This window comes from Callospermophilus lateralis, chromosome 1 (assembly GCF_048772815.1).
Source record: "Callospermophilus lateralis isolate mCalLat2 chromosome 1, mCalLat2.hap1, whole genome shotgun sequence".
Classification (NCBI taxonomy): domain Eukaryota; kingdom Metazoa; phylum Chordata; class Mammalia; order Rodentia; family Sciuridae; genus Callospermophilus; species Callospermophilus lateralis.
This window is the reverse complement of record NC_135305.1, coordinates 177901390-177919726: the sequence shown is the minus strand read 5'-3', so window position 1 is coordinate 177919726 and position 18337 is coordinate 177901390. Positions and strand designations below refer to the sequence as shown.

General features: G+C 41.2%; 1 protein-coding gene across 1 annotated transcript in view; it reads right to left on the bottom strand.

Annotated features, from left to right (window-relative positions):
• The window catches only part of Cacna2d3 (calcium voltage-gated channel auxiliary subunit alpha2delta 3), an 870922-nt gene that overhangs the window by 608958 nt on the left and 243627 nt on the right, over positions 1–18337 (bottom strand). The window contains exon 4 of the mRNA XM_076868261.1: positions 7125–7184. Within this exon, the coding sequence (XP_076724376.1) occupies positions 7125–7184 (60 nt within the window). The remainder of the gene's footprint in view (positions 1–7124; positions 7185–18337) is intronic.

The following is an 18337-nucleotide window of genomic DNA, read 5'->3' as shown; positions in this document are numbered from 1 at the left end:
TCCTCCTGCCTTGCCTGCTTTGCCACTGGGATTACAGGCATGTGCCACTGCCCCTGGCCTTCACATTGTATTTTAACTGGCCGGCTCCTCTCCATATTTTATGGTAGCTGTCTGCCTCTTAGTTCGTGAGAGTCTCATAACTTAGAACAGGACTTACCATACACTGAGTTCTGCATAAATGTTAAATTAAGCAACAAATGCACACTTATGTGAATAAAATTAACAGGATAGGAAGTGATAGGCATCATTAAAGAGGCAAAAAGAAAGTGTCATTAGAGTTGTCAAAAGACAAAAATTACAATAAATTTGGTTATCAAGCTAATTGCTTTTTATTTGCAATTCATGAATTGAAGCAGCCTCTGTTCTACAAAACAAAATGAGAGCTTCTATGGGGAAAGGGTAACTGGGGGTTTGTATGACAGGAAACAGAATAATAGGGGGGAAATCTGATCGGTTAACATCAGGTTCCTACAGATATATTTTTTTAAGGATTAAAGCAAAAGAGTTTCCTGATAATAAGAACTCAAGAACTCAAAAACTCATGTAGGCTGGAATCTCATGGGGCTTTTTGTTTGTTTGTTTTGTTTTGTTTTGTTTTGAAAAAGTGGTCTGCTTTTGGATCTCTCCGCTTCCTTAACGCTTCAGTTTGAGCATATAGCATATAGCATGAGTGACTCCATTTTGGTTTGGTCTGGTCTGTTCAGAACTAATATAGGAGCTCCCCAAACCATGACCTCACAGAAATAAGAAAGATTATTTTGTAGAAAACAGATTTTTTAAAAAAATAGGTTTTTATTTGTGGAAAAGAAAGATATTATGGGTTCTCTATGTTTGGAGAGATTTCTTCTAGCTATGTTGGAGGTAAACCTAGACTTTCCACTCAATCCAGATTCACCCTGCTTTGGAGATTTGCTCCAAGGTGTTCTGAACTTCCAGACTAGGTGAGGTTTCCTCGTCCTGCACTATGATAATCCCCTTATTTCTCTTTCATGTCACTTATCATGATTGAAATTTAACAATATGTCATCATGTCTTCAGCATCTGTCATTCTCATTAGATGATAAGTTCCATGAGAGCAAAGACAGTGACTACCTGTCTAGCTCATGGCCTTGACCATGGCACAGAGCCTGATGTGCAGGAGGCACTTGACAACTGTTGGTCAAGTGAATCTCAGCATCTGTGATACAGATGAGGTCTTAGGTATCTTCTAGATATTACAAGCATATCCTTTTATGGATGAGCAAAGAAGCCCCAGCAGAAGATCCTCAAGCACATAAATGTTGCAGCTGGGATTGGAACTACTAGAGTCTAAATTTCCAGATCTCCAGACCAAAGCCGTCTCTGTTCAATCAAGCTGAGGTTCCACCCAGTGCCCTTTCTTCTACCTGCCTATGACCAGCACCAAGGGTCAGGAACACAACATGGGAACACCAAAGAACCGATGAACACAAGGCTTAAATTCACAACACTGGCCTTGTTCTAGGTGACAGTCCATGTCAAATACACAAAACCAACAGTGTGTGTGTGTGTGTGTGTGTGTGTGTGTGTGTGCAAGCGCGTGCGTGTGCGTATTTCCCTAGGGTTTGTGTGTGTGGGTAACAACTGAGAAATGACTGATTTTAAAATGCTCACACTTACAGATTTCTTGGGAACTGCTCACATATCAGACTTGTGAATTGAAGACATGAGGCAAGTCCTGACTAAGAAACACCTAATGGAAGATCTCAAAGTGCTGAAGATTAACTGTGACTCCCTGCTAAGCTGATAAAAAGAAAAAAAGAAAAAAACAATAGACATGCTTTCATTAGATCAGGGTGGGGGGAACTGGGCTGATTTTAATTTGGAATGTGAAGTTCCCATTTCTTTTGATTTGTTGTTTCTTACCAGGGCACAGGACTTCTCTATCTTTCTAGGTGACTGCACAAAAGCCAATTAGCTACCTGGATGAAAAACACCATTTCTATTCTGAGTCTGGGTCTTCCTGGGCCCCTGTCCCACCCGCACCCCAGCAAAGAGCTCAACCCTTGCTCAGTCAAAGTTTTTGAGAGGAATGATGAATCCAGGCCTGGCCAGCACACAGGAAAACCCCCTAGAGGGCAGTTATTTCCTCTGCTCAGGAAGCACTTCTGCTGAAGCCTTCCTTCCCTCTTGTTTATGACACACAGTTTTTCCCCAGGGCAAGAGCTTCACTTTGCAGCAGGGAAACCGCTGTCCTGTCAGGATGAGGGATGGCCCTGCTCTGCTGTTTGCTGCTCCCCTGTCCTTTCTAATCCTTTCCTCCAATCTCTACCCCCACCCTCCCACACACACCCAGAGGATGATGTTGGAAGTTCTAAAGTGGATTCTGGACTCCTAAGCCACTCCTTTTCTCCTGGCCTGGGTTTCCTTCACCCAGAGTTCCCAGGGCAACAGGCAGTGGTCAGCTGTTGTGCTATCTCAGGGTCTCTGCATCCCTTCCACTCCAAGCCCCTCACCCCCAGTTTGAAATCAGACCACCAGGTCTATAAGACAGACCCCTGCAGTGTGGCAAGGACAGGAGGGGACTGCAGGACACTGTATTGTGTCCCCACCCGGGGTCTTTGTGACTCTCATGCTTGTCATCCCTCTGAATGTCACCAGGCTTTTTATTTTTATTTTTTTCCTATTACTTACAAAACAATAAAGAAAAATTATGATAGAAAACTTGGTAATGGAAAAAGCTTCTGCAAGATACACAATTCTAAACCACATTTTTTTTTTCCCTCTGTGCACCAGCTCTGTGCAATTGGCACTTATTGGAGACAGCTTTCAAAAAAAATATGTTTGTGGTTCAAAGATAAGCAGGTTTTTAGTAAACTGTCAAAAGGACTTTTTTTCCTTCTCCTTCGCTTGCCAGCAGAAAAACTCAGAAAGAAACTGTAAGTGGAGGAAGACATGCTTTCTGAATTTTCTAGATGTATAAATCTAGTTTTCAGAGAATTATCAATAGGTGAGGTATTAAGGCGAGGCCCCCCTCACTCCTCTCCTGAATGGGATTTTGCTATCTAAATAATGAAGGTAAAAACACGAAAATAATCACACATGGTAACGAGATGGGCTTTTTAAAACTATTTTCATTATAATTATCAGTCTTTTAATAAAAGCCTATGTTAATTCACAGGATAAAAATTTGAAAAAGGGAAGCGTTGTTTTAACAAGGCCTCTGAACATCAGTCAGTCATGACTGAAAATTGTCCCCTTAAATAAAAACTAAAGGAGGGAATTAAAAACTAAAGTAAGAGAAGGCCAATTTAGAACTCATAGGCCACCACAAATAGGGACAAGCCAAAGGGCCAAAGGGACACTGATGTCCACAAGGAAGTTACCCAGCCATTGAAGATAAGGCAGACCTGGTTTCTATAGAGGACTCACATTTTGGTTTCTTTACATGTTACCTACCAGAGACTGCACTTTGCCCCTTGTCCCAATATAGTTTTTATAAAGAACGATCAAATGCCATAATTAAGGGCCTTAGAGATGTCAAGGCCAAAAGCCCATGGTGAAAAGAGAAATCTCTGAAAAGACTGTGAGAAGCATTTAAATGTAAAATAAAATCCTCAGAATAAAGGAGGCATAACTTTGAGGGTTGGATAGCTTTTGATGATTATACAGATAGAAAACAAATTCTTCATTTTTAAAGCACATGAACATTGGAATTATGTGAGGACTTTCATCTACAGCAAGAGAAGGTACAGATACATCATGTCTTTTCTGTTTGGAGCACAAGGAAACTAAGACCTCTGGAACTTTTAGCTATATGGTTTAGGACATTTCACAAAAATCCTTTTTTTTTCTCTCCCTGTAGGAAAACAGACCTTCAGCTCCCTCTATTCTTCCCTAGCTCACACACAGAGCAGGGTCCTCCTCAGCAATATTTCACGGTGAGCAGATGGTAGTCTGAAATTTTTTGATAAAAACAATCCTCTGGCAGAGGTTGCTGAGAGGTCAGCAGAGCCCAGATTAACAATTGATCAGCTCTAATGGACCATCATAGCAATAAACGCAGAGCCGGAGCTCAAGCCTGCTACCTCAGTAATGGCAGCCGGCCTCACACCCTGGCTGTTAACAGACTTGCACTTAATAGCATAGAAGCTTCAGCAGCTTCGGAGCCTTCATCTAAGCAGGGATGGGCTCTTCCATGCACATCTGTCTTATCAAAGAAGGGCCTCTCTTTTATAGGTTTCCTGCCAAGTGCACAGTGTGGACTCCAACCCAGAGATGTCACCTAGGTCTGAGATCCAGGTAATGAGTGATGCTCTGTAATATGATGGGTTATTTCAACATCTACTCTTGTGTTCAGATCACAGTGGTACCCTCCAATATTCTTCTGCTCAAGTACAGAAAGGGTGACTGAGGAGGACATATCAGACTACCCCTTCCTGTTCACAGGAGAACAAAAACTAAAGAATTGTGTTCTTGGTATCATTTATTTTTCCTTGAGAGAAAGACCCCAAAACTACATTTGTGTTACAGTACCACACTTGACAAGGGGAATCAGCTATGTGATGCCAGAATTTTATTGTAAAGTTTCCATAGTAGGAAACCAGAAATAGTGATAGCCTAGAAATAGTGATAGCCTCAAGCCAGGCGTGGTGGCACATGCCTGAAATCCCAGCAACTTGGGAGGCTGAGGCAAGAGGATCACAAGTTTGAGGCCAGACTCAGCAACTTAGTAAGGCCCTAAGCAACTTGGTAAGGCCCTGCCTCAAAATAAAAAAAAAAATAAAAAAGAGCTGGGGATGTGGCTCAGTGGTAAAGCATCCCTGCATTCAATCCCCAATACCAAAAATAAATAATAATGATAATAATAACAGCTTCAGATGGACAAAAAATGATATCTTTATAGTAGCTGAACTAAACCCTTGGACACTTTTCTTCTGCTAAAGGATAAATAATCCCCTAAAGTCAATCAAGCCAGTCACACCACCCGCCTACACCAAGCTCTGCTACACTTAGTAGAAAACTGACTTCAGAGTAAAACTGACTATAAAGACTAGAGCCATAAATATCAGATTTTAAAAAACAGTATTGACTTCAGCAATATTTTTTGCTCCTGTAAATTCTTTTCTTCCTATTGGATCAATGGATTCAAACACTTGGTCCAAAAAAAAAAAAAAAAATCTCAGTACAAGGACCAAAATCAGGCAATCCAACATGAACACAAAATTATTATTTAAGGCCGGAACATGTTCAAATCTTCCTTTTTGGCTCAAGATCCAGCCTGGGATCCCATGCTGCACTCAGTGGTCACGCACTGTTCATCCCTTCACTTGGAACAAATCCTCAGTGATGACTCTCTCAACCTTGACATTTTTAAAGATGAGTGGAGCCAGTTACTTAGCAGAGTGTTCCTCCATCTGGAGTTATCTGATGTTTTATCGTGATGATATTCAGGCTACATATTTGGGGCAAGAATTCCACATACGTGACATTGTGTATTTCCAGATCATCACATCTGGAGATATTCAGAGTCACTTTGTCTCCATTATGGTTTCCATCGAGAATGTCCCACTCATATGGTGATGTCTTGGTCCCCAACTCAGTAATGTCAAGAGGTGGCCAGCAAACGGCCACCAGGTCTTCATGGGGACACCATGTGAGGATAGAGGGAGGAAGACCAGGTTCTTGTTACATTCTCCATTCTGTCCTCTGCCCCTTCTCTTATATCTTCGCTCAAAGAGCTGGACTTGCTTCTTACTTTTCTCTCAATGGTGCCAACAGTCCTTGGTACTTCTTCATATCCCCCTACAACCTTGTATGCCTGTCTATACTTCTGGCTGTATTTCTTTCCTGTGTTGGATGTTATGACTGAAAATGACCCCAAATTGTGGGATTGAAAAATGTTGGCCCCTATTCTTCAACTTCTCCACCCAGCTTAATGACTCAGGGGGCTGAAATTACTTCAACTCCAACATCAGTTGGATTCTGCCATGTTGGGCAAAAGATAAGAAAGCAGGAGAGGGTTATTGGGTCTCTTCTCTACAAATCCCACCCTTGCCTGATCACCATGAATGGCTATACTCCTCTATCAAATACCCTTGCCTTATGGTCACATTCTCTGGTTCTAGAAACCACTTACTTTCTCCTCTTACTTCCATAGAAATATGGTTAGCTTTGGAGTATGGCACCATCCCTGTTCCTTTCTCTCAATACCATCATTTGCTTGTTTCTCTCAATCTGACCACACATCTGTAAATATTCCTCCTATTAAACTTTCCTCAACTACCCCCATTTGAGTGTGCACTCTTTTACCCATAAGGAAAAAAATATGGATGGAAGTGATAACAAGAGATGCATCCATGGGAAAGAGACAGCCTTGGATTGCCATCTTGTTGTGCTTAAAATTTTATGTCTGGCTTTATATTTTCCATATTAATGAAAACATAGCAAAATAAATACTATTTCCTAATTGTGACCACATGCCACTAAAATGATATATCCTAGCAAATAGCAGAGTAGAAGATTATGATTTGTTCCTTCTGTTTTTCAAGAAGAGAGAAAAGGCTACAAAACTCAAAATGACAATTCAGATAAAATGTTCCTCCAGAAGGGACCCCCGCCTCCAAATTCTAAGTTTCAACCCAATCACTTGTTGCCTTTTACCATGTTTTCTACACACATCAACATCTAAATCCTTCTCAACCAAACACAGGTGTGCCATGATCATACAAGATCTCCTGCAAGAAATTTATTAAATAGATGTTTAAGTCCCAAGTATGTAAAGCCTTTAACTTTTGACATGTGATGTTCAGTTTTAACAACCAATACTAAGTATGTCAGATCCATTACAACATTTTCAGTCACTTGTATTCCAAAATGCAGACCTGGAAGTGGGATTTGGATATATTGCCCTATTTTATCAATTTATCATTGATAACTCCGGTCAGTTGATGGACCTAACTCCCTACACATGGCAATCTGTTTACATACATGTGAGTGTGTAGTGTCACCCACTGTAACTGTCATTGGTGGAAGGTGGTTGAGGATTGCTATCTTACCCTGCCAAGACAGAGGCACATTCATTCTGACTCCACACCATCCTCCCAAAAGCCTCTTCCAATTGTTGAAACCCACAAAGCCACATAACTCCAACTGTAGTCAGTTACCTGTAAGTCTGCGTCAAATTCGTGTTTCAGGTGTGCCTCTTCCGCAGCCTCCACGAGACGCTGTGAAGACAGAAGGTAACATTCAAGATCAGAATTGTGGCCTAGACTCCATTTGTACAACATGGAAAGTCTGAGATTCAGGATATGCATGGAGATCTGGAGGCTTTGCTCCGGGGAAACTGGAGATAATTATGCCATTGGCCAAATTTAACCTCTGCTTTCATTATTCAACTATAACTTCTCCACTAAACACTTATCATTATTTATATCTACAAATACACATGTGTTCTGCACTCATTTTCATAAAAATTCAAAGATACTGGCTCTTAAGACCCAATGCGGATCCAATACCTACCTAGAACAGTACATTCTGTAGGTGTAGAAGGCCCTTAGTCAAGATTTATTGAGTTGAACTGAGTCCAACTCTATGTGAGCTAACATTCTTCCCCTCTGGTTTGGAAAACAGCACTTATTTTAATTTCCCCATTCAAGGTCAATTCTTTTGGCACCCAGTTCTACTATACAATTATCAGGTGATAGTTATTTGCATTTTATGGTACACAAATGCCATTTTAGCAATCTGCATCCCAATAATATAATCACTGAAACTAAATCAATAACAGGACCCATGAGAACACCATACTTAGTATTTGTCTTATCCAAGTAAATTCAACAAATTCATATTCTTATCAAAACAATTTCATGACATGTCCTTATTTAAAGAAAATCCGTCAACTACCAAAATCAGCTTTATTTTAATTTGAACTTACCAACCAAAAAGATATTTCCCATCATGAAAATACAGACTGGAGGATATTACAGAAAACTCATTTAGTGAAATAATATTTCACTAAAATTTCATAGACTTGAAAAATGAAACCTTTAGAACTAAGTAAAAATTCAGCCACTTTTATTTTTTTCCATGGTTACTCTTGTAGCCTATGCTGTCTTTATTTTTTATTTTATTATTTTTATTTTTGGTATCAGGGATTGAACCCAGGGGTGTTTTGAGTCACATCCGCAGCCATTTTTTTATGTTTTATTTAGAGACAGGGTCTTGATGAATTGTTTAGGGCCTCACTAAGTTGCTGAGGCTGGCTTTGAACTCGTGATCCTTCTGCTTCAGCCTCCCAAGCCGCTGAGATTACAGGCACGCATAACTGCTCCCGCCTGCCTACGCTGTCTTGACTTTGCTTTTTCTTGTCATAACACAGACCTGAGTTTAATAGGCCATGTTTGAAAGATGGTGACAGTAGTTTTAAGCTATAAAGGGTCATGAATAAACAGATAAATGTCCCAGGAGTACCTGGGTGTTTGAAAAGTGTAATTTTAGGCAGCAGTAAAGAGCACCAAAACCCTCTTTCTCCATGGGACTTACAAAGAAAAGGGCCAGCAGAGATAGCGATCCCACAGACAGGAATCTGGAGGGGTGGGACTCTGGTTTCAAACACTCCCTTCAGTTGGTCAGAAGGTCAGGAAAGGCCTCTTTTTCCCTGATCAGACAGAGAACAGATCCCAGAAGATATTCCAGAGCCAGATCCAGAAGACCCATTCTTTACTCTAGCCCAGATGCCAACCCTCTTTCGAGGGATCTTGGGACACGCCCAGTTGTAAGATCCTGGGACAACCCCTTTCTCTCTCTGGGTCTCACTTTCCTCATCTGAACCACATGAAGAAGTGACTGTAGAGTAGGGGTTCTCAAAGTATAGTCCCCTTCTGCAGTATGGGTTTCACTTGGAAACTGGCTAGAAATGCAAACTCTCAGACTGCATCCCTGTCCTGCCAAAGCAACAGGTCTGGGGGTAGCCCCAGGTTAAGCCCCTCCTCCGTGTGGTTCGGATGTTGCTAAAGTTTGAGGGCCACTGAAGATGGCATTCACCCCATGCCCTTCCTCACCCAGATGCTTTGATGAACGGGTCTCACCAACCCTTCAAGGTTTCTTAATTCTTATTTGTCTTTTTAAAACCTGTTTGCATATATACTTTAATTTTAAGACATCGAATTATTTACAGAAAAGAGACATGATAGAGAGGGTAAGAAGCAGAAAAAAAGAGAAAAATAGGAGCAGACACTGTGTGTGGAAACTGTTGGCCCCACGCTCTCACTGGCTTATCTTGGAATCATCCTAGTCAATGAAGTTTGGCAGGCTTCCAGGATCACATGGTACAATCTGCAAAGGTATTGATATGAATCCTGACAGATGAGTGACAGGCAGCAATAGAAGAAATCTATGTTCCTGAGAGCTTATTCTCTTAATCTTTGTAACAGATTTAGAATTTCTCGGCATGGATTATGAAATCGTTACATATTGAGCTTTATAGAGTGTGTATAAATATTATGCATGTCTGAAAACTTACATTATCAAAACAAGTCATGCATTTTGAGCATTTATTTACTTAAACACCTTAAAAAGTTTTTCAATGGATTCTGAGAGTCCAGAGGGAGAAATAAAAACATCAATGAAACAGCCAATTGATCAAAAGATAAGAGCAAAATAAAACTTCACAAGATCCAAGACAGATAATTTGGAGAGAAATTACACATGTGTATGTATATGTTTATATGTCTATGCACATCATACAATCATACATACTCTTTAACATATTCCTGGATAACACCACACGAAATGTATTTCAACCACAAACACCACAACACAAGGGACAGGACTCAGAAGGAACACACTGGAAATAATTCAATAATACTGTCTTCTCTGCTTAGAGCAGCCAGACACTGCCTTCCATGCTGAGCACAAAGGACACCAGACTCTGACTTCTGATACTGCTGACGAGTTTTGTTGGATTTTTTTTCTTTTGTTTTTTGGTATTGGTGATTGAACCCAGGGATGCTTTGCCAATGAGCTAAATGCCCAATTTCTTTTCTTTTATTTTTTTTTAAATTTTGAGGCAGGGCCTCACTAAGTTGCTGAGGCTGGCCTTGAACTTGTGATCCTCCTTACCTCCCAAGTCACTGGGATAACAGGCATGCACCACCACATGTTCAAGTTAAATTTGCTGCACGCCTGTCTTAAACTGAATTTCACTCACATATCTTGTTTCCATGAAGGTTATTTTCCCATCACGTTCACTCCAGAGTTTTAGGGAATATGATTCAAGAGAAGATAGTCGACTGGCAGCTACATGTAATAGTTACCTCGCATGAAGCAACTTAGTACTTTGGAACAGTGCTCTCTGGGAAGATATTGCCTAGACATGGCCTAGGCTGATGGGAGACGGGCCTACACTTTCTAAAAGGATACAGGGGAAATCTCCCAGGATACACTCTTACTGTGCACAAGGGGCACATGAAGAACTCCACACCCTGCAGGAGCAACAAAGGATAGTTGACCTTTCTTAAAAGAAATGTTCTTTGAGAAGGAAACCATGTGCCATAAATTTACCTAAAATAGACTCCTGGGGACCAAAGTTTCTACCGTTATCAAATAAAAAGTAAACTGAATCCTCATCCAACAAAGTCAAGGCCATTCAGCTTCAAATTCTGACACTGGCTAGTAGAAAATAATAGCCCATAACATCTCTTCCCTGAGCAAATATCCTTATCAACTTCGTCAAAAGAATGTTTTAAAAAATAAGTTTGATTATCATTGGCAGGCAAGAAAAATCCATTAAAATTTCTAATATTTTAGTGATTATGTGAGGAATCACCACAGAGCCTGGGGAAAATGATTATTCTATTATATCTATTAGAAAGGCAATGTATTTTAATAATAATAAGTTGATTTTCTCTTATATGAATTCCCTTTTTGAATCTGCAGATGGGATTACAGAATTGTGAATGTGGTTTTTAATTAAAATTGAACACTGGAAATAAAAATGGCTTTGAAGACTCCAGTCTTCAGACTGAGCTCTGAGGTACTAGAAAACAGCAGTTTTGTTCACGGATTGTTTTTTTTTTTTTTTTCCTTCTTTAATGCCAAAGCATTTCCTTACTCAGTAAAAAGGATAACAATATAGTAAAATATAAATCCTTTGTACAGAGTACCCACCAGCTAAAAGGTTGTAATTCAAGAGTTGATGCACATTTCACTGACTTTTTATATTTCTACATAACTCTTCCCTTTTAGGGAAATAAATACAAACAAGAGCTATCTTTATAAATAAGAAACACAAGACTCCATGGACCATGGAAAGTATTTACAGCTGTGGTGAAGGCGAAGCTGCTAAGGGGAACAGAGGGGATATTAAAGCATTTCATTGAAAATCACTTCTTACTTCTTGTGACAATGACCCCATGTATATCTGAAGAACACTCGGAATGCACAGCCTCCCACTTCCTCCCCAAACACTTAAATCAACAGTAGGGTTAAAGCCACTGGAGAGGTCAAACTTGGTCATGGTCTAGAAGAAGGAAAAATCAGACCAAGATTGCATCAAAAAAAAAAAAAAAATGATTCTCTCTCTCTCTCTCTCTCTCTCTCTCTCTCTCTCTTCTTCTTCTTCTTCTTCTTCTCCTTCTCCTTCTTCTTCTTCTTTTTTTTTTTTTTTTTTTTTTTTTTTTGTGTGTGTGTGTGTGTTCTGCTTGCGTTTTCTTTTCCTGGTCATTTTTGACTTAACAATGGGAGAAAAGAAAGAAACATTCAGTGAGACGTGGGAAAGAAAATGGAAAATATGATATCCACCCGAAGGAACTTACTACTGAACTCCTACCGATTCCATCAGAATGAACAAATTGGGGACCAATGAAAATAAAAAGTTAATAAAAAAAAAACCCTAAAACAGTGGGAGGGATAATTACAGATGAAAATCCTTAAAGCAAAACAATACTATAAAAACCATATGGAAAAGCAAAGTAAAAAGTTACTTTTATTTCTCCTGTTAAAGCTCAAAAGCTTTGGCTTGTAAAAGCTGTTTCAATGAACTGTCTGAATATAACAAAGATTTCAAAGCACTTAATATGTTTAGTGGTTTTCATTCAACATTCTGCAACAACACATATAATACTCATACCAGGGTTTTTATTGCCATTTTTTTTTTCTGGAATGAATACATTATTCTTTCCCAAATAAGAATTAAGTTCAAGTGGGGAAACTTTAAAGAAAGTCTGTGGTCATTAGATTTGGGCTGCATCGATGATTAACTTGGAGCTAGTTAATGAATTGTCATCAGAGCTAGATATTACATGACCCTGCCTTCATGTCAACAAGGACTAAAACAAGCAAACATAGTAGTTGATGCTATGCTTTGATTACTGTGTGCAACAGTACGCAGTGTGGCGTGGTTCATATTTTTCTTACCCTAGATTCGGTGGCTTTTTAAATTTTTCTTTCTTTCTTTCTTTCTTTTTTCTTTTTCTTTTGGTACTAGGGATAGAACCAAGGGGTGCTTAACCACTGAGCCACATCCCCAGCCCTTTTTATATTTTATTTAGACACAGTGTCTTGCTTAGGGCTTCACTAAGTTGCTGAGGCTGACTTTGAACTCACCATCCTCCTGACTCAGCCTCTTGAACTTGTGGGCTTACAAGCTTGCGCCACGGTACCTATCTGTGGCTTTTGTTTTAAGGATTTGAGTTTGATGGAAAAAGAATTATAGCTTTTGTCCATCAATTAGAATGTGTACTCAGAACAAATGTTACTCACTCTCACATGACATGGCAGAGCTGGACAAGGAAATGCCTATAGTCCATGAGTGAGGATAGAAGAGACCCAGGTCCTCTCCTCACCACTTCAAACTCAATAGATACCAGAAACTAAATGAAACATCTCTATGCTCAGTAAGGGTCATCAAAAAATGTCTCTAGGAACCCAAACAAAATGAGATTGCTTCGTTCCTATAATTCCAAACACTTCTATTGTGTGTCCAAGGTCAGAAGTTATCCCCCTCCAGAACCATTACACTGGAGACATAAAGTAAGATGTTCACATTTACATTTTCATTCCTACTGGTGTTGCTTTTCTTGGCATACAGTTTTCATTACTCTGTAACAGTGTAGATGAATCTTTGCTACTTTTATTTATTTTGTTCCTAGGATTGCACACAGAGGCACTTAACCACCACGCCATATCCCCAGAGACTTTTATATTTTATTAGAGACTCACTAAGTTGTTATATTTTATTAGGGTCTCACTGAGTTGGAGTTTCTTAGGGCCTCACTAATTTGCTGAGGCTGACTTTAAACTCTCGATCCTCCTGCCTCAGCCTCCCGAGTCGCTGGGATTACAGGCTTGTGCCCCCACCCCCCGGATTTTGCTGTTTTTGTAGCTAGAATCATTAGAAGATTATTTCCCAAAATGTGGGACTGTTTCTCTAGCGACCCAGAAGCATTGTGAGGTGGTTTATAGGAGAGGGAGGGACCTACACAAGGAAAAATAGCTATTTTAATATAAAGGAGTAAGTGAAAAAAAGAATACTGCCAGGAGACCAAGGAAGCTTCCAGGAAGGAGTGACGTTTAGCTGAGCTCTGAAGGAGAAAAGAAAACACCTAGGAGAAAGACATCCAGGTGCTGAAAGAATGTTCCAACCAATATGAGAACATTTCACACTTACTTTTGGAGGTAAGAAAATGTTCTGCAAACAGCAATTAGAGAAATGTTCTGGAAACAGCTAACACTCAGAGAGACCTACACAAAGGCCATGTCAAGGACATCAGGCCATAAAGCAGGACAAAAGGAAGAACCTGGAGAGATGGATGCAGTCAGACAAGGAACAAACTGGGGGGGGGGGGCATTGGCCCCTCCCACCCCACAAGGCTGCAACTCAGTCAGAATCATATCTGAGAGCTTGATTATATTCCGTAATCCTTATTGATACAAATGTTTTTACTTTTCAATTCCCATAGAAGTGGCACATGTAAATCACCTACTATCAAGATGATCATTTCTTTAGAGAAAAACAGCTTTTAAAGAGGCCTCATTATTTCTTTGTTCCTGTAAAAGAAATAAGCTTTGTTGCACACGAATGAACATTTTGTGTAAAATGACCTTCTGCCTGAAAGCCGCAAAGATTGCTTCTGCTTTAAAAACGGCAAAAACATTTTCAAAGTGGATTATAAAAGCTCATCTATAAGGTTTCCAGAGAAAGCAGGTAACCGAACAAAAGAACAAACACACCTCATGTGTATGGAGCAGTCTCTTTCCTTTCTTCCCTCCTCCCCTCCCCTCAGCCCCCTTCCTGTCTCCTTCAGATCCTAGAAAGCTACACCCGCCTTTTACAAGACTAAATAAGCCTGTGGTTTACATCAGGAGACACGATCACAATCAATAACAAATTATCTTTGTTTCCACAGGAGATGCCTGTTATCAATTTGAGGCTGATTAAATTAATACCTGTTATCAACGTGGATGGCCAATTTCCAAACTAAAGTCATCTCATTCTATAATCGAAAGAAGGCTCCCTGTGCCAAAATGGAGCTTTTTGCAAAGGTGTTGAAAATGGAACCAGCCAAACTTTGCTTAAAAGGGCTGCTCAAGGGCCCAGGCAGCGAGGGGAGCAGGGTTAGGAAGAGGAGAGCCAGTCTGCTTTATATTTCAGCCCAAGCAATTTTCAAAATAATCCAGCACTTTTAAAGAAGGCCCTCTGCTTATACCCGCCCTGGGAAGGTTTTTAGGGTTGATTATCAAAATCAAGGCTATTTATCCACAAAACTTGAAAGGTCCCCTCCGTACATTTCAGTTCAGGGGGTAACTGAGCTATTTCCTTTGTGGATAATAGAACTGTCTTTAACTTCCTGAGAGAATGAACAGGGACTATAACGTTACATGACTTTCAGGAAGAACATTTGTTTTGCACAAGGAATGGAAACCACCCTTCCCTAAGTGTTCTGACAATGGTAAACAAAATTCCATTCCAGCCCTTCATTACAACCTTTCCTGGGTTTACTCAGAAGGCAGAATGGAACCCAGGGTGGCAGAGCATTGAAGATACTGCCCAACTAGCCAAGCAAGACAGGAACGTCAGTCCCAGATGAGTCTAAGTCCTGGCCCAGGTATTAGAGTTGGTGAGAGCCCTGTTGGACAGTGTTCTTTCCTGGTAGTGACCTTCTTTTTTCCATCACTTCTGTTCAATTTAGTTTAACAAGTATTCATTGAGAACCTACTAGGTCGTCAGGACCTGTTAGGGACCCCCAAGAAATAGGTGATTTCGTTTCCAGTTTCAAAGATTTTGTTCACAGGCCTCAGAACCCAAAAAGACAAGGTATTACGGTTTGAAGATGAGGTGTCCCCCCAAACCTCAGGAGTCAATGTAGCAATGATGAGAGTCGAAATGATTAGATGGTGAGAAGTGTAAACTCATCAGTGGATTGATCCGTTTGATAGATTTATAATTTGAAAGGACTAACTGTACTGGATAGTAAATGCAGGTAGGTAGAGTATGGAGGAAGTAGGTCACTGGGGGCATGTCTCTGGGGTTTCTATATTGTCCCTGGCCCCTCATCTCTCTCTTTCTCTCTCTGTTTCCCATCTGTCATGAGCTGTGCAGCTTTCCTCCACCACATCTTTCCACCATGATGTTCTGCATCGCCTCAGGCCCACAGCATGAATTGAACCTCTTAAACTGTGTGTGCAGATAAACTTTTCCTCCTGTGAGTCGTTCTGGTCAGGTATTTTGGTCACAGCAATGAAAAGCTGACTGATATATAAAAGTTGGAATCCAAGTCTTCCTACCCACTGGCTGCTTGGCACTAGGCAAATTTTCATTGTTTCTGAGCCTTGTCTTTCTTCTCTGATGAACTAAATCCTATCTTTGGCCTGTCCCTCAGCATGAGAACCTGAGAATGTACCCATTTCCTAAAGGATGCTGTTGTAGGCAAGCTATGCCAATAATTTAGACTGGACATGTCTGTGTCTCTCCACAATGTCAGAATAACTAACAATAACTTATTGAGTAACAATAAATTCCATAAGCTACATCACTTTCATTGGCTTTCATTCACCCAAAACACTCATGGTTCACTTGGTGTCATGACTGAGGCAATCGCACATTCCATTCCCACCTTAATTATTAGTATCTGTAACGCTAAAGTCACACTTCACACTTTTAAGGTTTAAGGTGGCCTTAGGGTTTCAAGAGGCTTCCAGAGCAAAAAAAGTAGAGAACAGATAGAAATATAGAGTCACTGCTGGTGGTCAAACAAGTTTTCCAACCAGGTGAAGAACTCGTTCGGGGTGCAGAGCTTATAGGCCAAGTTCCCCACTCAGGCAGTTTCAAAGTGGGCCACATAAAAGAGGGAGATGGAGCTGAGTTGCAGCCCCAGAGACAGAGGCAGGAGCTTCCTAGCCTCTGGACTTCACAGCACATTCACTGGATGGTCTGCTCACCGGCTGGTGTGTGCTGCATGCCACTGTCTTACTCAAGGTGGAGTAACTCTTGTCCAGTTGCTGCTTTATGAAATGGAGTAACTCAGGGCTAAGCCCAGTCTGAGACCTGCCTGCTCTCCACATATTCCACTCAAGCCTAAGATGCCATCAAGATGAGGCAGAGCAAGAGACAAGACTTTCCAGCATAAAACAGCTTTACTGGAACTGGGAACCTTCGCAGAGTCTGTGCCTCCCACGCGTGGCTCTCACATATGGAGAACCTGGAGCAGCTCCCCAAGTTCACAGTCACGTGGAGGTTATGTGAAAGTTAATTCTGCTGCCAGGGAAAGGACTGCAAACCTCACGTTCAAAAAAACACAAGGCTGTGCACCTGCTCCTTAAGAACTGATTTTCAGAACCCACCGCTCCCTTTTTCAGCTTCACTGGTGAAATCTGGGATCAGTGGAGCTGAAAATGGAATGAGGCAAAGGCCTTTATTGAAAGCTTTGACTGATGTCCTGGGAATGGCACAAACACAGAAATTAAGCTGTTTGCCAAAGCAAGCTCCTTTGACGGATGGCACCTGTGAGACAATGGACGAACAGCTCCTAGCCCCCGGGCTCCAACCATGGCCAGGGAAGGGAAATTTCCTCTCTCCTTGAAAATGGAATAATGCAGAACAACATCCATGTCCACTCAGACTTCACCTTGACACAGATGGATTTTGAGATGCATGCGATGTGGGCGAAAAACCTGTTCCTTTTAGTTCTTTCATCCTATCCATCCATCCAAATGCTTACCAGGACAACTTCAGTTTGGGATTGAACATGTGTTGGCCCAGAGTGCAGGCTCTTGGGGTCAAGGCAACCTGAGTTTGAATCCTGGCTCCAGCAACTTGATGATAGTACTCTGAGCCAAAATTTCTGGCACAGAGTAAATGCTCATTTATGTCAGCTGTTATTGAGGCCACTGCTGCTGACAATGACGATGATGATGAATTATGTGGGGAGAATCGTGCGGAGGGCTTAGGCTCTGAGGACGTTGGCATGATCATACTTCAGTTGGGAGGAGAAGCAAGCAGACATGGTGGCATGGCTGATGACAGGAGGGCCACATAAGGTGAGAACACCCTATCCATGCACCAAACTGCTTCAGCCAATAGATCCTGGCTGACTACCCCATGAAGGGAAACTCTGACACCATCCCAATTTTACACACAGGAAAACCAAGTGCAGAGAGGTTTAAGTACTGTTAAAACTCAAAGCAGGAAGCAGAGAGCTCAACGGGGTGGCACATGTTATGGTTTGGATGGGAGATGTCCCCCAAAAGCTCACACGGGGAAACAATGCAAGAAGATTGAGATGAGAAATGATTGGGTTATGAGAGTCTTAATCCAATCAGTGAATTAATCCCTGGGTAGGAATTAACTGAGTGGTAACTGGAGGCACGTGGGGTGTAACTGGAAAAGGTAGGCATTAGAGGTGTGGCTTTGGGGTATATATTTTGTATCTGGAGCATGGAGTCTCTCTCTCTCTCTCTCTCTCTCTCTCTCTCTCTCTCTCTCTCTCTCTCCATCCTGATCACCATGTGAGCTGCTTCCCTCTGCCACACCCTCCTGCCATGATGTCCCGCCTCACCTCGAACCCTGAGGAATGGAGCTAGCTGTTTATGGGTTGAGACCACTGAAACTGTGAGTCCTCAAATAAACTTTTCCTTCTCTACAATTGTTCTGGTTGGGTCTTTTCGTCACAGCAGTGAAAAAGCTGACTAAATCAGCATGCCAGTGTGGGAGGGCTTTGTAAATAATGTGGTATTGAGCTAGAGTTAAAGGATAAGTGAAGTCAGCCAGGGAGCCAAGATGGGGATTCAGTGGCAAAGGCTCCAAGGTAGGAGCCCACTGTGTCTGCAGAGCAGCAGGGTTGGATGGGAGGAAGAGCAGGTGGAGAAGGGTGCAGGAAAG